General features: G+C 37.7%; 2 protein-coding genes across 13 annotated transcripts in view; both read left to right on the plus strand.

Annotated features, from left to right (window-relative positions):
- The window catches only part of huwe1 (HECT, UBA and WWE domain containing E3 ubiquitin protein ligase 1), a 42,263-nt gene extending 37,685 nt beyond the window's left edge, over positions 1–4,578 (plus strand). For all 11 annotated transcript variants that reach the window (XM_040153360.1, XM_040153369.1, XM_040153366.1 and 8 more), the window contains 10 exons: positions 397–546; positions 674–919; positions 1,013–1,130; positions 1,232–1,372; positions 1,464–1,751; positions 1,936–2,041; positions 2,324–2,441; positions 2,889–3,070; positions 3,715–3,905; positions 4,017–4,578. In XM_040153360.1, the coding sequence (XP_040009294.1) occupies positions 397–546; positions 674–919; positions 1,013–1,130; positions 1,232–1,372; positions 1,464–1,751; positions 1,936–2,041; positions 2,324–2,441; positions 2,889–3,070; positions 3,715–3,905; positions 4,017–4,119 (1,643 nt within the window). In that variant the 3' untranslated portion in view covers positions 4,120–4,578. The remainder of the gene's footprint in view (positions 1–396; positions 547–673; positions 920–1,012; positions 1,131–1,231; positions 1,373–1,463; positions 1,752–1,935; positions 2,042–2,323; positions 2,442–2,888; positions 3,071–3,714; positions 3,906–4,016) is intronic.
- Positions 4,579–5,323: 745 nt separating this feature from the next.
- l1cama (L1 cell adhesion molecule, paralog a) overlaps positions 5,324–22,807 on the plus strand; it is a 51,411-nt gene continuing 33,927 nt past the window's right edge. Inside the window, exons 1-3 of one of the 2 annotated variants that reach the window (XM_040153487.1) lie at positions 6,452–6,534; positions 13,526–13,601; positions 15,335–15,456. The gene's annotated coding sequence lies outside the window, so the exon portion shown is untranslated. Of the gene's footprint in view, positions 5,393–6,451; positions 6,535–13,525; positions 13,602–15,334; positions 15,457–22,807 lie in introns of those variants that run through there. The other variant, XM_040153488.1, reaches the window with a different exon arrangement.

Consider the following 22,807-nt stretch of genomic DNA (forward strand, 5'->3'; position numbering starts at 1 on the left):
GTTTCAATCGATCAGTTACAAATTATATAATTTATTGGTTACACTTTACAGAGTTGACAAGGTACAGTGGTCATTAAAAACATCCCAATACAATGATTTATCAATTGCTGAAGAGCTGAATTGAAATTGGGTTTAAATATTACAGTTATGTGGTTTATCTTTAGTTTTAAAGGAGAGGGTTGACATGTTTCATGATTGTGATTAATTGCATCTAATACACAGGGACCAAAAGTAATAACTCAGGCAATTTTAATATTAATAGACAAATATGGGCTTTGTTAATCAACACTTGAGCAGTCCTTTTAACAAAAAACATTGTTTTGTCTACTAGCAGGCATATTCGATGAAAGCACAACTGATGCAGTGGTTCAGTGTATAATAGAAATCTCTTTTTAGATGAGGAAGGAAATGGCCAGTCAGAGAGTGAGGAGAGACTGCCAGACCTCCCTCTCCTTAGTGAGCAGCTGTTGTTGGATGAACTATGGGACATGCTTGGGGAGTGCCTGAAAGAGCTAGAGGAGTCCCATGACCAGCATGCTGTACTGGGTAGGTGGAATCCCTCTTAAGAAATGCATTTCTCTATGCTATGTGTGATTTTTATGTTGTATTTATGTCTGTTGAAGGAGCGTGGTTAAGTTATGTGTTCCCTTAATGATATTTTCTATTTTCTCAGTTCTCCAGCCTGCTGTGGAGGCCTTCTTCCTAGTCCATGCCACAGAGCGAGAGAGCAAGCCTCCTGTGAGGGACACCCGGGAGAGCCAGCTTTCTCACATCAAAGATGAGCCTCCACCACTGTCCCCAGCACCCCTTACACCTGCCACACCTTCATCCCTAGACCCGTTCTTTTCCAGGGAACCATCCTCCATGCACATCTCTTCAAACCTGCCACCGGACACCCAGAAGTTCCTCCGTTTTGCTGGTGAGCCTGAAAGATTTCACTAAGGACAATGATAAAGTTTTGTTCTGATGTGTAGAATAGTGTATAACAAGACTCAATCTTCTTCGTTTTTAGAAACTCACCGCACAGTGCTTAACCAGATTCTGCGCCAGTCCACCACTCACTTGGCTGATGGGCCTTTTGCAGTACTGGTTGACTACATACGCATCCTGGACTTTGATGTTAAGAGGAAGTAAGGGGGATTATCTTGCACTCCTGTTTTACACTGTCTAATAGACAATTATTGGCTGTTTAAATTACTGACCCCTCTGGTCTTTCTGGCCATCACTGCAGGTACTTCCGCCAGGAGTTAGAGCGTCTGGATGAGGGCCTGAGGAAGGAGGACATGGCTGTGCATGTGAGGAGAGATCATGTGTTTGAGGACTCCTACAGGGAGCTGCATCGCAAGAGCCCAGAGGACATGAAAAATAGGCTGTAAGGCTCCATTGCCCCTCTATCCACTTGCATGTCCTCTCAATTCAGAACCACTCAACCTGAGTCATACTTTGCTCCTTTTCCATTACAGGTACATTGTGTTTGAAGGGGAGGAGGGCCAGGATGCTGGTGGCCTGCTGAGGGAATGGTATATGATCATCTCCCGGGAGATGTTCAACCCCATGTATGCCCTGTTCCGCACTTCGCCAGGTGACCGTGTCACCTATACCATCAACCCGTCATCTCACTGCAACCCCAACCACCTCAGCTACTTCAAGTTTGTGGGTCGCGTGGTGGCCAAGGCAGTCTATGATAACCGGTTATTGGAGTGCTACTTCACCCGCAGCTTCTACAAGCACATCCTGGGCAAGAGTGTCAGGTATTTGTTTTACTGGCAGTCAGAATCAAGTAACCTTATTGCTCAAGACATGTTCCAACTACATCAATAACTTCAACAAACCAATCCATATTGATTGCTACAGTAAATGCAGTGGAAACCAGAGAGCTGGTTAGCTATATTTTGCATTCTTTTCCTTGAATATATGTTTCTGTGGTATTCCCAGGTACACAGACATGGAGAGCGAGGACTATCCGTTCTTCCAGGGCTTGGTATACCTGTTGGAGAATGATGTGTCTACACTGGGCTATGAGCTGACATTCAGCACAGAGGTTGGTGTCTGGTCTCTAAATGTTCCAATTAGCTTCAAGTGGAAAATTGATTCTCCTACACTATCTTTGCCTTTACTGTTGCCATTGGGATTGGGCCTCTAGGGCTTGATTCCCACATGGTTTATGTTCTTATAAAATAAGTGCTGCAAAAGTGTAATTTGAAATATGATGGCATTAAAATAACTGTAAATGGATACCATCTGTCCATGGCAGTAAAAATATTAAGCTGAAACTCTGCAAGACATGCGACGGTGAGATTGTTCATGTGCCCCGTGCGTGTAGGTCCAGGAGTTTGGGGTGTGTGAAGTGAGAGACCTCAAGCCAAATGGAGCCAATATCCTGGTCACAGAGGAAAACAAAAAGGAGTATGTGCACCTGGTATGCCAGATGAAGATGACAGGTGAGACTGTGATTATTTCACCAACCCTTTAATTTCCCATAAGCAGTGAGGCTGTTTTAATACCCGGTAATTGTAACGAAAACAGTTCGTGCAAATGGGTTAATGTATTTCTTTTAATCAACAGAAGTCATTTTAAATGTTCAGGGCAGATATTCTCAGTGATGCACAAATAAAGCACTAGGTGGCAGTATTCTTAAATGTCTGATCAATATGTAGCAGAGAGCCAGTGGTGTTTCTCTCTGTAAGATGGCTGATTTATCATAAGCAGCATCTTCCAGCTGCTACTCAAATACATAATTCAGTAAAGCCTTGAATTTTCAGGTACTTAATTAGGGGGGGAAAAGCCACCAAATTAATTGATAGCATAAGATTAGTTGCATGCCTAATAAAGAATTTTCTCATTAGTACAGAAAGATCCCCGAGTGAATACTTTCACTTGTTTCTTAGGTGCAATACGCAAGCAGCTGGCAGCCTTCCTTGAGGGATTCTATGAGATCATCCCCAAGAGGCTGATCTCCATCTTCACTGAGCAGGAGCTGGAGCTGCTCATCTCTGGCCTGCCCACTATTGACATTGATGACCTAAAGGCCAACACTGAATATCACAAATACCAGTCCAGCTCCATCCAGGTATGAATGAGTTAACACACGCAGCATTATGTAAATGCCTACCTGCGTCTACAAGTGTGTGAGAGAACTGATTATGTTGAGAGATCACATCACCCCACACACACACACACACACACACACACACAGTCAAATGGGCTTCTAGCCTTAAACGACCAGTGTGTAGCAGTTAGGTTGATCTATTGATAGTAATGGAATATTAGAATCATAATTAACTGAAACTAACAATTGTTGTGTTTTCGTTAGCTTAGAATGAGCTCTTCATATCTACATAGGGAGTCGGTCCTCTACCGCTAAGCCTGCCATTTTTCACCACCACGTTTCTACAATAGCCCAGAACAGACAAACCAAACACTGCGTCTAGAGAGAGCCTTTTGCGTTTTTTTGTTACCTGAGGGCCACCATAGGTTTTCTTACATGCTCAGAAAGGCAGGGGTGAGGGGAGGGGTATTCAGTTGGTTACAATCTGCAACCTCAGTGCTAGATGCCACTAAATCTTAGACACTGGTCTTATAACTGTTCTCCTGGACAGAAAAACAACATAGACAATATTGTATTGGAACACACAAACATCCCAACGCCTTTTGTCATGCAAAAAGTTCTTTTTCTTTCTTTTCTTTCTTTTTTTTTTTTTTTTTTAACTTTAGATCCAGTGGTTCTGGAGGGCCTTGCGGTCCTTTGACCAGGCGGACCGGGCCAAGTTCCTACAGTTTGTCACCGGCACGTCCAAGGTTCCCCTCCAGGGTTTTGCTGCTCTGGAGGGCATGAACGGCATCCAGAAGTTCCAGATCCACCGTGACGATCGCTCCACTGACCGCTTGCCATCTGCTCATACCTGGTACACACTAAAGAATTTCACAAATAAAATACAATAATAAATAACTATAACAATCCTGAAAGGAAAAAAAATGGTGAAAATTTAATTGTAATGATCTTTCTCTTTCTGCAGCTTTAACCAGCTGGACCTCCCAGCCTATGAGAGCTATGAGAAGCTGAGACATATGCTGCTGTTGGCCATTCAGGAATGCTCAGAGGGATTCGGACTGGCTTAATCTATGAGACTCTTAACAAACTCAGACATGCATACAAACAGTTGATTTAGATTTGCCTACTCCAGACACATTCACACTGATAACCTTTGAACACACGCACACACTATCATAGACATTACTGGATTACTTGTTGAATGGCCTAAACTTACTGGTTTCTATTCCATATAAAACAGATAAAACCGGCAAGTGAAATGGACTGATTGACATTGCATACAACGCAGAGAGCCTCATGTTGACACAAGTGTGTCTCCCTTCCCAATTTAATGGCAAATGCAAGAGTGGATTCAGAGGATAAAACATGGACTAATATAAGAGACGTTTTCTTCATTTAGTTTGATTTCTCTGTACAAAAGGTTTGGGAGTTTATTATGTTTAATCTTTTTTGTTCTCTGGCTGTGTAAAAAGAAAAAAGAGAATGTTGTTTGAACAGGATGGTTATAAAACCTTTGGGGAAAAAATGTTGGTGGTTTCTTGTTGCAAATTTGTGACCTCACAAGCCTTGACGACGGGAAACATTTTTATGGGGGGTATATGGACAACTTGAGAAGTTTTGGAGATATTCGCAAAAATGCACTTTTCAAAGTTTTGTGGCATTTTTAGGGAAGGATGGTACAAAAAATGAAGAGAAAATCTGAAGGAGATAAAAAACCTTAACCATAAATTCTATAGTATTTTTGGCTATTAAATCGCTGACCCAGCCTTGAGCCTTTGAATCAGAGTGGAATAACTACATGAATAAATGCATAAAATTGCGTCCATTGTTTTTTTTTTTTTTTTTTTTAAGTGTTTTACCATTACCTGCAATTAATCCATGTAATCAAATTTAAATGTCAATTTCTGTGTGTAATCACACCAAAATACTAGTTATTTATTGGACATTGGTCAAAAGTCCCCAGTGATTCTGTGACAAGTGAAATCAGTCCCACAGTTTACACTCACACTGATCCCAGCAGTGAATGAGACCAACTGTCCCTCATGATAAAATCACTTCAGCACAGTAATATCGTGTGTAATGACTGATACCATCCTAGAGCACATTTCTGATGCACTGCCTGAAGTCGGGTTAAAACAACTAGCTGAGAGCATAATGGTAGCTCACTGCAGCAGCACTGTCATTTCGCATGCTGAGGCTGACCCAGTGTGCCCCCCCCAGTCTCATACGATTCTCCGTACCCTTGATTATGTCAGGTAGTTCGCAGTGTCCCTTCTTTGCTGCCTTTTCAGTACCGATGAGCGAAAATGTCAGAGAGCACGGATTTGGATCCTCGTCAAGGTACCGGCCGCAAACACTTGTATTTTGCCTCGAGATTTTCTCACAGGTATCTGTTCATCTTCATGCAACACATCGCAGATGAAAGTAGACCGTTACAGCAGACTGTTTGACATGTCAAAGCAGGAAAAGCACAGGTTTAATTGATACTACGAAAAACAACCGCGTTCCACCTAGAGTAGCCCAGGTCAGCTAGGATCCAGGATCCTGTTACTGTGCATGCCACCTGCCACACCTTACCGGAACACTGGTTGGAACTGAGCCATCGTTAACACCTTGTGTCCCCCCTCTGCTTTTGCTGCAATGACCAGCCACAATAGCTTGTCGTGAAAAAAGTGTGTATGCCCTTGGTTTTGACCAGATCAACACTGAAAATGACCACTTTATGTCCTTCCTGAAAATTGCTGGTAACTTCTAAGCTAGTTTCAGACTAGTAATTTACTAAATTTGGCTGCACATTTAAAAATGTCTTGGTTTAAAGAAAAAAAAAAGTAAAAAGTGTCTCGCTAGTAAATAAGAGTAATGTGTAAATTGGTTGTTCAAACGGAATCAACTAAACAGTAACATAAATTAATGTAACTGCCAAAAATAAGTTTTAGGGAACTAATTGATTTACTAAACGCCAACTGCTAATCTTTTGTAAATGTAAGAATGACTTATATACGCATACGTAGATAAATGTGTCTGTAGAATTCATGCAGTTTAGAATAAAATGAAAATATCGGATTATTCAAAGCTAACCGGTGCTAGCTAGGTTAGCTAGTCATTTAGTCTGACGTTTTATTATTGGTATATTGTGTTTGTGAAGTATAATTTAAAATATACAAACTTTTATCATTGTTAAACATACGCACAGTTGGCAGTTAGTTGGTGTAAATATTTAATAACTAGTCTGTATAATAACTACAGTTATGTGCATAAGTATTTGGACAGTGACACACTTTTCGTAATTTCGCCTCTGTGCACCACCACAATGGGTTTGAAACGAAGGACGGTTAAAAAAAAAAAAAAGATGCACTGGCCAACTCAGCAACGCCAAAAGGCCTGAAGACCACAGAGGGACACTAAAGCGGATGACTGCTGTTTCCTTGGTGAAGAAAAACCCCTTCTCAACATCTAGCCAGGTCAAGAACACTCTGGAAGAGGTAGGCGTAGCATTGTCAAAGTCTACAATCAAGAGACGCCTTCATGAATGTAAATACAGAGGGTTTACGACAAGGTGCAAACCACTGGTAACACTCAAGAACAGAGAGGCCAGATTAGATTTTGCCAGATTATACATCTGAAAATTATCAGCCCAGTACTGGAACAAGATTCTTTGGATGAACCCAAGATTAGCTTGTACCAGAATGATGGGAAGAGAAGAGTTTGGAGAAGGAAAGGAAAGGCTCATGATCCAAAGCACCACATCATCTGTCAAACACGGTGGAGGCAGTTTTATGGCATTGGCACGTATGGCTGCCAATGGAGCTGGGTCACTGGTGTTTATGGATGATGTGACTGCTGACAGAAGTAGCAGGATGAGATCTGAAGTGTATAGGGCTCTACTATCCCCACAGATTCAACCAAATGCTGCAAATTTGATAGAACGGTGATTCACAGTACAGAGGGATAATGACCCAAAACATACCATGAAAAACAAAACAATAGCTTCTCAAGGCAAAGAAACTGAATGTTCTTCAATGTCGGATTGCTCCACTGACCACTTGCCATCTTCTCATACCTGATACACACAGCCCAATTGAGAATGCTTCTCACTTACTAAAGACAATACTTTATTGACTTTATTTATGATTGTTTTATTTACTGACTTACTTTTTCATCTCTCCACTTTATGGGGCTTTATTGTACTTTGTTTTGTCTGTTTGTTTGTACATCTTTTCTTGCTCTGGCCGTGCGTGTGTGTGTGTGTGTGTTTGGGATTAGCTGGATGCTTGTGTTTGTTCTTGTGTTCCTTTGTTGTTTAATAAGATTGAAAAAAAAAAAAAAAAAAGACAACTCATAGTCTTGGCTCTGGTTCTCTACTCTGTCACTCAGTAGTCCAGGACAATTTCTTCCCAAAGAGAATTCTCCTTGCTGCCCCCCTTCCCTGAACTGTTTATGCCATTAACCCCATGTTACTGCTCAAGACCTTGTTACTGATCACTGATTTCTCGGTTAACGCGATATTTTCATTAAAACCCTAGAATTAAAGATGAAAGTCTACACTTCAGTCTCATCTTGATGGATTCATTTCAAATCCATTGTGGTCTTGTACACAGGCAAAATTATGAAAATTGGGGGGTTTTTTAAACAAAGAGATTTAAAAAAAAAAAAAAGAAAAACCTTCTGTCAACTTTTCGACTTAAGATATGTGTAGTATGTCCTCATTCTATAGTACATACTATCCCATCACCTGCAAAGACTTAAATCCAAAGTTTACTGGAAACAACATTTGAAACATAACATTTAAATAGAAAACTGCTCACACTGTCACGTTCCTTGTTTTCATCAAGAAAATCTTCAATGGCACCAGGGATTTAAAACTAATTCCTTTCTGTGTTCTGAGTAGCAACAATACCCAGTTAAAGAATGCTTCTGTTTGTTCTGCCTCTCTGGGTTTCCTTCCCCGTTTGGCCCTTCGCTCCTCCACTAAAGCCCTTGCATGTCTGCGGTTTGCACCTGTCTTTCCCTCTTTTTCTCTCAGTCCTCCCCTGTGTACCCATCTTCTTTTACCTGCTCTGGCGTGCTGAATTTGTTCCACTTGAGGACCCACTACAACGCTGGAAATCAAAACCCCACCACTCCTGCCAGTGTTCCTTTGCTGTTTCTCTGACCCTCCCCCACTGAAAAAAACCTACACACCAGTTGCGGAATAGGGAGCGTCCATGTCTGATTTGGTGTGTGCTGAGGCATGATAAATGAAATTACAGTGCTGTCATGCAGGGATTTCAGACCCCACAGTAAACCCTGGTTTTACAGTACATTGGCCAGCCAGGTTTTTGCCCCCCCCCCCCACCTGCCTTCATGTATGAAGCACAGATACAATTTTCTGCCAGCCATGCTTGATTTACATATCCTGTAAGCATCTGCTGCTGTGTGGAGGCTTTGATTTGCATTTACAGGATAAATATAATTAATCCATACAGGAGATTTTCCCTAGCAAAAGATGTCGCAACATATTTCCTCACAAATGGGTTTACTTTTTCTGCTATTCAGAGGATTTTAGATTTCCTCTCGGAGAAAGGATTTGGCAGCTTTGGCTGAATATCTTTCCTGGTCCTGTTAAGAAGAAATGGAGATCAGTGTTGCTGCCAAATGAGATGTTGCAATGCACTGTGCCGTTCCCTCCACTGGGTGGGGTTACACAGGGTGAACAGGATGTTCCCTGTCATACACTCTTCACATCAGTGCATTTTGGTTTCCAGCAAAGTCACTCTCACTGATGTTTTCCGTTTCATGCTGCTGGAACAATTTACGGTTGAGTGTTGCAAAAAATTGATATTATTTGTGTGTTTGAAGCCACTGATGCTTTTTCTTCTGCACGTGAGTAACAATGTGACGCATTCAGAATTTGACAGACTACCTCAGCTCTTTTTCATACTATGATATGAGAAATAAAGGGCTGGGGATTTGTTTAAAAAGCATTAGAAATGAACTAGAGCTGTGTGTACTAAAGGAAAAATAAAAACCTGTTGTTAGTGAACAAAGTGCACCATTAACAGTGATCCCTCTTCAACAGTGGTAGTGGAGCTGAGGAGAAAGCGAGAGGCCGGTGGGGTTCTATAATAATGACTACTTTGAGTATGAGCCAGAAAGCTCTCAGACTAATATGTTTTACTTAACTTACTTTACTTAATACTTTATAAATCACAATATTACAGCCCTCACGGAGCCAAATGATAAAGCCTTCTTTAGCACAGAGCCCAAATGTGCCAAAGGACAAAGTCAGTTCATTAGAGTAATTGGTAGATTTTTTCTAAGTAGCTAGAGAGATGTTTATTGTGAAGAAAAATCGATGGTTGTGCTTACCTTTTTCTTTGCAGAATTCATCTCCCACTTCTTTCCCGGTCAGGGGTTTCATGAACGTCCAAATCACAAGAAGGGAAAAGATGAGGCTTGATGAATATTCATAATCAGTAAAAACTGGTCTCATTTGCAGCAGAAACCAGTTATCAGTATTGCTATTTACAGGGTGTGACTGCCACGATGACAGCTTGTCATTGTTTTTACCCATTAATTCAGTGTAGTTTATTCATGATAGATGTTCCAAATTTATAGCGTCCCAGTGGGAACTTGCTAATGAGACACATACTGTTGTCATGATTATGTGCTTTTTTTTTGTTTTTTTGTTGCATTTTTCTCTATTGCAAGAATTTCTTGAAGCAAATGTTGTGACCCCTGGGCTCCACATGTATAGATAGAGGAGAAAGTTGACATATCAAGGTGGACAGCAGCAGCCCTCAGTTTTGACAACAGTGTGACAGGTTAGGGAGGGTGTTATGTGCTGTTGTGAAATTGTCTGGTTTGTCATCACCTCCTGATTAGGCTGCTATCTCTGCTCTGCCTGTGAGGACGAGGGCCGGGGAGGAGAGCAGCAGAAATGACTGTCTGCTTATTCTCAGCAGAGGAGCTGATCCCCACGCAGTGACAAATCTTTTGGCTCAGTACTGATGTATTTGTGCATCCGTGTGCGTTTTGTCCTTTAGGGAGAAGTCAGCCGTGGAAAGAGTTGGGCTCAGGTGGGTGCACGTAGGCTGGCCTTTGGTCAGAGACACAGGCACAGAGTCCAGACTCAAACCAGAAGTGACAGTCTGTCTACTGTAAAGGTCACAGTCTTTATTACCTCTGAGCTTCTAAGTATCTGCGGTCACTATCTATTTACCACATTGCATCAGCAACCCCCCCCTCAAGCTTTTCCCTCATCTCCCCTCAGTGGCACAGCAGTGGGCACCTTGGGGCATTTTAGAAAAGAGAAGCCACTGCATGAAATTCAGCCTTGTCATATTACAGATCGTGTAATGTGGTCAACTACTGAAGGATATCATGACGGTTATTATTTGGAGATGTAATACTGTTGAGCCACTGAGAGCGATGTAATATAACAGGAGGCAATAACTGCAGAGGGGTTTGATGGCACTACCTGAAATAAACAGCTTACTTATCTGTAAATATGGCATGGAGATGTTCACAGTGCAGAAAGATCTCCATCTCCTCTTGGTGACACTTTCATGGCTTCCACATTACACTGCATTAAAAAAAAAATGCAGATCATGGTGTAATTCCTAAGTGGTGCATTGTAATACAAATTAAGGACAGTAAAGGGTCATTGCTATTTTTGGTAAAAAAAGAAAAAAAAAAACCTTTGAAGTGAAAGGCAGTAAACTAGTAAGCATCACAGTCATTCCTTTGCTTTAATAATAAGGCAGGCTGGTTGCGCAGTAACAAATCATATGCAAAACCTTGCTTTGAATATCAATAATGAAAATTTGACTATACATAAGCTGCAAATGACCATTACTCCTCTGTCTGGCTGCCCTTATTTTTCACTCTCTGATAACAACAATAACTAATCTTTGATGGTGCTCTAATCTTTGGCATACCCATGCACATTTGTCTGAGGCTGACTCATGGCTATTTACATGCAGTTAACATGCTTGAGGAGATGTGTTCTGGTGAGTGAACTGCTGGTCATATCTGGCAGCGGGGTCACCCTTAAGCATGGCAGGAAACTAAATCAGAGTCATTTCCCTTCAATTAGTGAGTGATTAACGCCAGGTCAGAGACGGCTGGCTGACCTTCTGGCCACCTAATGACTTTAACTGGATCAATGGTTCTCAAAACGCAAGCCACATCAGCAACCCAGGAACTGTGCAGTTGGTGGACAGGCCCTGTAGAAGTAAAGGGTCACTGAATCTACCACTTCCCACTCTCGTTCTATCTTTGGCTCTGTTGCTTGTCACCTCTCACTTTCTACCTCTAATATTGTCACATCAATATTATTTTCTTTTCCCCCCACATACTGTTGGCTCACTGCTATCTTTTTATTTTTTTTCTGTCACTCTCTGTGGCTCCAAGCACCTCCTCAACACTCTCAACACACTCTCATTTTCGTGAATTTTCTTTTAACCCTTTGTTACCTAACTGCAGAGTCCATAAAGTGTATGCCATGACTCCCCTGTTATTGCGCAAGACTGTAATACAGATCACTGATTTCTTGTAAACTAGGATTTTTTTTTCCCCCTTGGCCATCTGTGTCCACTCAGGTTCCTAATGTATTGTCCATCTCCTCATTTCCCATTTTGTCACTGTTAGAATACGAACAGTACAGATACCTCCTCTGTTCCTTTTTCTTTTCTCATGCACATTTCTTTAAGATTAAACATTGAGATTAAACATTTTATTATTGTCTTTTTATCATGTTCAGTTAGCCTGTAAATTCTCTATTGCAGCCAGTTGGTATTCCTCTACTAATGCTGCTGTTCAATAAGTCTCTGTTACAGAGTTGGCCTTTTAAACCCCTTTTAAATCTTTTCCCCCTCTGTCTGATTTTCGAGGACCAGAGTACTTTTAGCTTAGATTCTTCTTCCAGAGATTCTATGGGCCTTTGAGGATTTGACAACAATGTCTTTTTGTAGCTTTTTTGACACCTGTCTGTATGCATTTGAGTTGACCAAATCTTCCTCTATGACACAGTATCCTCTTCTCCCTTTCTGCTTTCATCTGTTGTGCTTTCCATCTCAATACTTCTGTCCCTCTCTTTCTGAACCTCCACACCCATACTGCAGCCATTTACTATATTGCCTCCGTCCCCTCGTTTTTAAGCTGATGGAATTTTCCCTCTCTCTCTCTCTCTCTCTCTCTCTCTCTCTCTCTCTCTCTCTGTCTTTTGCTGACGGCATCTGTTTTTCCTGCATCTCTAGACTTAAGTTGTTCATTCATACCCATCCTCTCTCTTTCTCTCTCTCTCTCTCTCTCTCTCTCGATCGCTCCACGCTCTTGTCTTCCCCCTCATATATCATTCCATCTCTCCCGCCAGTCTGCCAGCTGACTCACTTACAGTCGAGTCAGAAGGAAGGAAAATGAGCAGAGAGCTTTTGCAAGGGCAAGTAAGAAGTCTCTCTAGGATGAATGGTTTTGAGTGAAGGCCCGGCAGTAGGTATGAAGGAGTGACAGCTGAGGTAAATGTCTCCTCACAGATGAGTTTACACTACAGAGGTCAGGGAGGCAGATTTGCTCTCCTCCTTGTGTCTCTTTGACGTGAAACCCTGGCTATGAGGAGGTGAAACAATCAGAAAGAGACAGGAGAGACATTATCGCTATTGATCGGTCTGAGAGAGACTACAAGCTGAATGCTATTTTTCCTCCACCGTCCACTCTCAGCTGCCTTCTCAATATTACAGTGTTAGCTCTGGTTTTAATAGCTTGGTTTTAACAGAGGAGCTGAAACATCCCAGACAGCAGTCAGATTGAGAGTCAGATAGTAAGGAAATAAGATCAAGTTTTTCTCATGGCAAAATCACCATTATGTTAATATAATGGTGATATTTGTCTTTGCTGTCCTGTTCCTGAATCTAATTCGAAGATCTCTCTAGATCAACTAGTTCCTAGGTTCTTTTTGTTCAGTTTTAGTACGGACTCTTCAGTTTTTATCTCAAAAATGTAACAAAAACTGATTACTTCTTCTGTCAAAAAAAAAATTGTATTTGATTCCAGATTAATTTAGCACTGTCATGCTCATCCCATCTTCTCTCAATCACTTTTTGCCTCCACTCTTGGCATCAATCCAGCCACAGTTTTGACCCTGAACTTTCAGCCTTTCTTCAGACATCGTGCCTCTCCTGAGGATAATGGCAGAGCTTCTACCCGATCTAAACTGACGTCATCAATCATTTTTCCCATGCTGTCTGCTCCTGTAGCAGGTTTTGTCTGCATGCCTTCCAGGTCCTTGGGCACCAGTGGCAGATGGGCATGCTGGCACCATCAGGTTTGAGGGGAAAGAAAAGCTACAGCAGCTCAGTGGGAATGGGGTTTTCTGACTGGACACGGTGCTGCCCCAATTACCTGAGCTGTTCTGAGACCTTAATTTTTAGGAACAAGTTTAGAATGAGTGTGAAAGTGTACTCATGTTTGTTTCTTTCTTCTGTCTTATTTCAGGAGCAGATGAAGAATCATCTGTATTCAGTATCTGTGCATTTTTTGGAGATATGAGCGCTGACCACTCTACAACAGAGTGAGTATCATGTAATTTAACTCAATACTATTTATCTATAAAACACACACTGAAAAACAATATTGTCCCAAGTGCTCTACAATGAAGTTAAAAGTACAATTAAATGATTCAAATTAAAATAAATAAATGCTACGCTAAATGCGTGGACTTCTATGAGGCTGTACTTAGATACAGTTGTGCATATGCTCACAATGACAACTCTGAGGTTAAGAAGGCACAACGTTAACCATCTTAGTTTAGCATGTTAGCGTGCTCACATTTGCTAATTAGCACGTAACACAAGTTACAGCAGAGCTTGATGGGAATGTCATTAGTGTTGCTGGAATTTAGTCATAAACCAAAGTAATGGACAATCGAAATATTTGACCTGACGATGGCATTAAAGAAAAAGTTAAATAATCACCAAAGTTACAATTCATCCTTTCAAATTTCATGGGAACCGTTCCAATAGTTGTTGCGACATTTCATTCAGAATAACAAATGTCCTGCCAAAGTCAGTAGGCTGTATCCTCTGGCAACCATGAATGTCTGTACAAAATTTCATGGCAGTACATCCAGTAATTGTTGAGATATTTCAGTCTAGTCCAAAGTGGTCGAACGACTGACCCAAAGAACAAAATTGCAACCAATAAATCCACTTTGCTAGCATGGCTAGTAAAAATACCAAAAAGCACAGAAACACAGAATAAAAGCAGTCATGTCACAGCAACAACAGTGTAAACTCAAAAGCACCACAGTTTATTACGATTTGCAACAGCTGCAAATCCAGTAAAACAGGATTTGCAACTGTCAATATGTTGCCTAATAGTAAAGGGTTAACTGTTCCACAGTCTGCAGGCAACACTGGGAAAATCAGACGTGAAAGATTCAATTTTGTATTTCTGGATTTTGGATGAGCTGTAGGGCAAACAGGGTCGACAGACTGACGCATAAATAAACAGTAATCACGATGCAACATATGAAAAATAAAAGATCTCTATCATCATGTGCGCAGGAACATAGTCACCCAATGACATTTAACAAATGTGTTATCTTGTCACAACAACAAATACTGACAGACAACCCCTGGATTACATAAGCCTTTATTACCCTGAAATCGGTACAACTCTGCCCCCCCCCCCCCCGACTCAGATAAGAGACGGTAGTAATTCCTGACACATTTTTTATTAACCAGTGTTATGTAACATTTATCCCGGTCATACCTTTGATTACGCTATAATGAACTGAAGCCCAGTTGATGTAGTGGTGGGATGAATGAAAGGAGCTTATGAAAGTTGAGAATACTGGAGCATAGAGCGTGCTAACACAAAACCTCATACTTTGTAGTCTATTAACTCCTGAATTGGTGCAGGAGGAGCAGGGAGAAGAACTGCACAAGGGCCATGGGCTATATGTGCTCTATGCTAATGTACAGTATGCATTAATATGCTAGGCACTGCTTCGCTGAATGTAAGCGCAGTAATAAGAGCAGCTGGACCTACTGATCTAGTCTGTATACAGGGAGGAAGAAGAGGACAGAGGGAAAAGATAGAGGACGGGGGGGGGGGTACAATAAAGGAATGGCCAGAATCCACAGAGATTGAGGTAAAGAAAAAGTGAGGGAGGGAACAGAGGAGGACAGAGGGAGGCAGGACGAGAAGAGGGGTGATGTCACCTCTAACAGGCAGCCAATGAGAGTCAGGGAGGGTGGAGAGAGAGCAGCAGAAGGAGGGTGTGTTTTTCTATCACTGCAGCATCAGCAGAGAGGAGAGGGGCACAATCAATTTCACAGAGAAGAAGAAGAAAAGGCACAAGTAGATAAGGAACAGAGGGGGGAAGCAAAGAGTGGCCAGAGGAAGGGAGCATCACAGTGGAGGTAAGAAGATCTTTTTGTGATGAGATGAACATTTTGCCATTAAACAGAAAGCGAGTAGGAGAGAGCTGGTGAATAGTCTAATTTGGCTCTTAGGTGGAGGTGGCTTGTTATGGAATCTAACCTTTGCTTCATCTTCTACTTGCATCGGGTTCATGTAAATCACTTTAACAGCTTCTTATTTAAATGTCTTCTTTATGGAAATTTGTCTTGTTGCCATCAGCTGCATTGATGTTTAGGAAAACTCTATAATTAGCGCTATTTCAACACACTTTATTCAAAAAATAATTAGACAAATGAAAAATCTTAAAACACTTCTTTCAGACCGTAGTACTGCATTACTTTTAACTGTTAATAGACATTTAGAGTATTAAAGCCAGGTGTCATGGATAACCTGTTGTTGCAGAATACGTTTAGAGAAAAGGTTTTTCTTTAGTTTCTGTTTTTTTTCTATCTCTTCCGATTGAATATTCAGTGCATTGCATGCAACAGGGTCTCCTCTGACATTAATATTGAATATTGGCCACTGTACCGCCTCACTGAAGACTTTAAAAATGCCTAAAAATGCCTAAAGTTGGGATTTGTGTTTATAGAAAACTAGATGCAATAATGTTTCAATAATATTTATGCTTTTTTGTTTGTTTTTTTTGTCCATTGAACCCCACATTTTTCACACAAGTGTGAAAAATGTTTAATGCAAATACTTTCAATCTTCTAGTCTTCTAGCAATTCATATTGCACTGTGCATTTGTATGCAAACTGAGGGTAATTGCTCAGGGAAATTATCTGCTTTGCTTTGCCTCTCCTTCTACCTTGCTACTTTAATATGAATATTCGTTTTCTCTCCACAATCCCCTCCCCCAGCTAATAGCTGAGTAGCTTGATGTTCAGTACAGCTTAATGATTGCAACGTGCTGCTACGATTTTCATTGATGTGGAGGATGAAACTCAGATGTATGGTGACCAGCCCAGCAGGACAGACTATAACAATTTTCTAGTCTACCAATCTTATCTCCTGCAGCTGCAGTAGGTCTGTTTTGCCTTGGCAATGACAGAGGTGGGTAGCCTTCAGCTACACACCTTGGAGGAAAGAAAGAGAACACAGAATGTAAAAAGAGCGGGTAGAAAGAAAGAAAGACAAATATCAACAGGAGACGGAGCGTGAGAGAGATATTTGTATGGAATGAGATATCAGGGGAAGTGAAAATAAGGGTGGGGCAGTACACACAGCAGACTGTGGAGGTGTGGTCCATGAAAAGGAGGCACTCACCTGGCTGTATGCCACACAGCTGGCCGTTGTTACCCTCTGCGGCCTATTGTACATCGGTTCTACCCAATGGGAGAAAATAGACAATATTCCACCCACCATTTGTGTAATGATGTAGAAAACGGTATTACAGGAAGCAGCCGCTAAAGGTTTGTAGTTTATGCATCTCTGTGGTGTTTTGTGGGTAAGTACATCTTTGTGGGTTTGTGCATATCTTTGTGCATCTGCCTCGTGTGTGTGTGTGTGTGTGTGTGTGTGTGTGTGTGTGTGTGTGTGTGTGCGCTAGTGGTGTAGTGAACCTTCTCTCTCTCTCCCTCCCTCCCTCCATGCCTTAGTAGCCTGCAGTTTGTCCCAGATGAACCTAGTCAAGGGACTGGAGGGAAGGCGCTGTGCCTGAAAATGAATTGTTACTATCTGTACAGCATCCATAAACATCCTGCACTGTACACATTCACACAATAGATCAGGATAAAGCTGCAGCTGAAGAGGACATGTTGGGGTGAATAGTATGTGTGTGTGTGTGTGTGTGTGTGTGTGTGTGTGTGTGTGTGTGTGTGTGAGAGTGAGTGAGTGAGTGACGCGCGCACATCTTCTCCATAGCAGCAATGCTCCAGAGACCCACTGCTGGTCACATTATCATACTATTTAAAGCAGTGGGGTTTGTATGGCCATGGCAGCCGGATCTCTAGACGGAGCTGGGAGCTGCTGGTGTACTAGCGATGCTGTTGTCAGAGTAGCTGGCTAGACTTGGAGTGTATGATTACTCGCTACAGTATGGTGCAGAATGTAATCTCCTCTCTGACGCGGGTTGGTTAATTGAGCTGTTCCATCAAAGAGATTGATGGAAACAGAGGATTTATGTGTGGAGAGAGGGAGAGAGAGACAGATCTGCAATGAAAAGAGAAACAAAAGGCAGGGGAGGATGGTGTAAGCAATATAGAAAAAGATGAAGGAGAAGAAGGTGGACCTCCTTTTGAAAGGCAAATCACTTTGCATGCTTTAATGCATGATCACTGCTATAGGTGCTATTGGAAGAGAGGTAAGGAGCAGTTTGGATATAAACAAGGGCAAGGTCACAAGGGAGGATGGGCCATAGCAAAAGAAAAAGAAAAGAAAATAATGAAAGGTGAAAAGTAATAAGTCTGATTACAATTGAAGAAGATTATGAGAGAAAAGCTCTGCAATGTATGGTCAGACACTTGTGCTTTTGCTGTATTAATTTTTATGAAATAATAATGTCAAAGAATGGCCTGTTTCCAAATGCCTTTAGTCCTGCAGTTGAAGTGGAGAGCTGGTGTTGTGTAGGAGGAGAGGAATGATCTGCTCTCAATCTGCCCGTTAGGAGCAACTCTAGGGAAGAGTAGTGCTGCACTGGCCCTTTGCTCCTCAGCCACCTGTTATAGCCTCAGGGCATCTTTGCCAGTCATCCTGCTCACCAAACACAGATATATGAAGACGTAGACACTTTCGTACAGGCACAACTTCTGCAACACACACAAACGCTCTGCAAAAACACACTGCAGAGATCCTGTTTTTGTATGCCAAACTAAAGATTCTCTAATGTTGCCTCCTTGGCCTGATTACTTAAGTGCCTGCGACTGATCAAAGACCACACACTGCACTTTCTGGGGATTCAGCCATTAAAGAAGAAACAGGGTAAAATAAGGGTTAAGAGAGAGAACTTTCTCTTAGACTAAAGTGTCAACAATGACTGTTTAATTTCTTTTTTAATCCTCCTTTGAGAATAATAGTTGTAAAGTTACAAACACACAAGGACAGATTCAGAGACTTGTAAGTGAACTCCCATGAGTTATCTTCAAGCATGTGTGCGTCTTTTCGATGCCCCACACATGTGTGCGCACAGTTGCATGTGCACTTTCAGGATGCTGTCAAGATGGAGAATCAGCCCCCCCACCCCACCCTGGTTGCAGCTCGGAGGCTGTTTGATTTAGACTGTGCAGATGGGAGTCAGCCCACTGGGTGTCAAGTGGGGGATCATGTAGACATGCTGTCAGGGTTTGGTGGAGAATACATTGTTGTGATTTAGGGAGCTAAGGGTGAGATGGATTGACAGTCCAGCTACGGGTAAGTGATTATAGAGAATTGAGGAGGTGGGAAGGAGGCCAACTAAAGGGGAGAATGAAATTTGTAGAGGTGAGACCAGATGGGCAGGGAGGAAAATGTAAAGATGGAAAGGATTGATTTAAAAGGCAGCAGGATGGTATGGAGATGGCAAAAGGATAAAAGCTGTTATAGAAGATGAGACAAAGTGGAAGAGGATTGTCATGGCAATTTCTCTGAGCCACCTTGTTCCAGTCATCACGTAAGAGTCCTGTTCTCTCTTCTTAGACAGCTAGAACAAACCTTTCAACCTAGGTAATCCATTTTCCTTTGCTGCTGCTGTCTCTCTCTTTCTTTTCCCTACTCTTCCCACCATGCAGGTCTTTGGTATCACTTGTCTTATCAGAATTCATGCAGTGGTGGGCAGAGAAGCCCACATCACGTCCCTCATCAAAATAATGACTGAGGTTCCTATTAGCCTTCCCAGAAAGAGGCTTTCAGACAAAGACTCATAAATCCAACCCTGTTATACAACTGAACCTGTGATGGAGACTAGGGCACAAATAAAGGCGTCACGTATGGAAATGAATTTAATTTGGCAGAGTGGATTACCTTATTGAAGCTTTCAGGAGTGAGGGTATGAGAGAGAAGAAATTGTAGAATTCCCCTGGTTAACAAATATGATATTGGTGGCTAAAATTACACAAGTGGAACCCCATAGTGGATATTACTTAAAACCAGGAAAGAAATTAATTACTGCCAAACCAATAAGAAAACTGGAGGCCTCAGATATTCTATAAAAATACTGTAAAATTAGGAAATTATATATTTACATATATATATATATATATATATATATATATATATATATATATATATATATATATATATATATATATATATATATATATATATATATATATATATATATATATATATATATATATATATATATATATATATATATATATATATATATATATATATATATATATATATATATATATATATATATATATATATATATATATATATATATATATATATATATATATATATATATATATATATATATATATATATATATATATATATATATATATATATATATATATATATATATATATATATATATATATATATATATATATATATATATATATATATATATATATATATATATATATATATATATATATATATATATATATATATATATATATATATATATATATATATATATATATATATATATATATATATATATATATATATATATATATATATATATATATATATATATATATATATATATATATATATATATATATATATATATATATATATATATATATATATATATATATATATATATATATATATATATATATATATATATATATATATATATATATATATATATATATATATATATATATATATATATATATATATATATATATATATATATATATATATATATATATATATATATATATATATATATATATATATATATATATATATATATATATATATATATATATATATATATATATATATATATATATATATATATATATATATATATATATATATATATATATATATATATATATATATATATATATATATATATATATATATATATATATATATATATATATATATATATATATATATATATATATATATATATATATATATATATATATATATATATATATATATATATATATATATATATATATATATATATATATATATATATATATATATATATATATATATATATATATATATATATATATATATATATATATATATATATATATATATATATATATATATATATATATATATATATATATATATATATATATATATATATATATATATATATATATATATATATATATATATATATATATATATATATATATATATATATATATATATATATATATATATATATATATATATATATATATATATATATATATATATATATATATATATATATATATATATATATATATATATATATATATATATATATATATATATATATATATATATATATATATATATATATATATATATATATATATATATATATATATATATATATATATATATATATATATATATATATATATATATATATATATATATATATATATATATATATATATATATATATATATATATATATATATATATATATATATATATATATATATATATATATATATATATATATATATATATATATATATATATATATATATATATATATATATATATATATATATATATATATATATATATATATATATATATATATATATATATATATATATATATATATATATATATATATATATATATATATATATATATATATATATATATATATATATATATATATATATATATATATATATATATATATATATATATATATATATATATATATATATATATATATATATATATATATATATATATATATATATATATATATATATATATATATATATATATATATATATATATATATATATATATATATATATATATATATATATATATATATATATATATATATATATATATATATATATATATATATATATATATATATATATATATATATATATATATATATATATATATATATATATATATATATATATATATATATATATATATATATATATATATATATATATATATATATATATATATATATATATATATATATATATATATATATATATATATATATATATATATATATATATATATATATATATATATATATATATATATATATATATATATATATATATATATATATATATATATATATATATATATATATATATATATATATATATATATATATATATATATATATAGTTAGGTACGAGATTGTGTAGCTTGAATTAGCTGAGCTAGCTTGCCGTTTACCAAATGAGCCTTTCAGCAGTGACCTTAAAGCAAAGTTAACATACTTTTTCAAAATCAAAATTTTGAGCTGCTGATTTTTTTCTGACATCTTTTTGCTGTGGAACAAACAACAGTTGTTGGTAGGCCTACAGATGTAGCTAGTCATAAGTTCATATCAGCAGCACCATTTGACGGTTATCATGCTGTCTCTGGTTGTTTTTGCATATTCCATAATAGCACATTTAGCTCCATCTGATATAAGCTAACATGTCTGTTTGGCAATATTGACAGTATCTCAGTCACCACTGACAATATTGTGATACTTTGGGGAATTTATGTGTCATTGTACCATTCTAGTTTTGATTACATTGCACCTGCTGTTTATTAGGGGGACATGACAGCATTTGGTTTACTAATTTATTAATTTGTTGCTGAGAGGGTGGCTGCATTTTTAATGAAACTTGAGGGCATGGTAGGCTACTTCAGCACTGTTGCTTTGCTTTAAGTTACATCATACTGCTCTGCTGAGCTTTTGACAGGCTTTTTCAATACTGTTGGAATTTATTCTTGATCTGTGCTCTGTGTTTTTTGAGTCAGTTTCCCCCTTGACAGTGCTTCTCCTTGGCCTTGGCATGACTTTCATCCTATTCCAGATATTTTTTAGATATTTTTTGTTGCCAATTTAGCAAAAACTGTTTATTCTGACAGGGAATGGGCTGTCAATAGAATAGCAGTATTTGGCCACCAGTTATACTTAAAGGTGCATCTGTTGCACAGGTAGTATTTGACAGTCGTGACTGAATGTTTTGTGTGGAGGCTGCAAGTCACTGTTTCACCAAAGCTGAGGAAGTACTTCTTAAGGACATTTAGATTCTTGCATTAAGGCATTATCACAGTTTTTGACATGTTTCTATTTCCAAATAAATATTGGATTGGAAAGCCTGGACTGGATTTCTAACAGTGGGCCTTAAACCAGATCATACCCAGTCTGTTGAAGCATCTCAGAGGCAAACCCAAGATTTTACTAATCAAATGACATTCCCTGGAACTTCAGTTTCTTTCAATCTGGTA

Source organism: Xiphias gladius, chromosome 18, assembly GCF_016859285.1.
Source record: "Xiphias gladius isolate SHS-SW01 ecotype Sanya breed wild chromosome 18, ASM1685928v1, whole genome shotgun sequence".
Lineage (NCBI taxonomy): Eukaryota > Metazoa > Chordata > Actinopteri > Istiophoriformes > Xiphiidae > Xiphias > Xiphias gladius.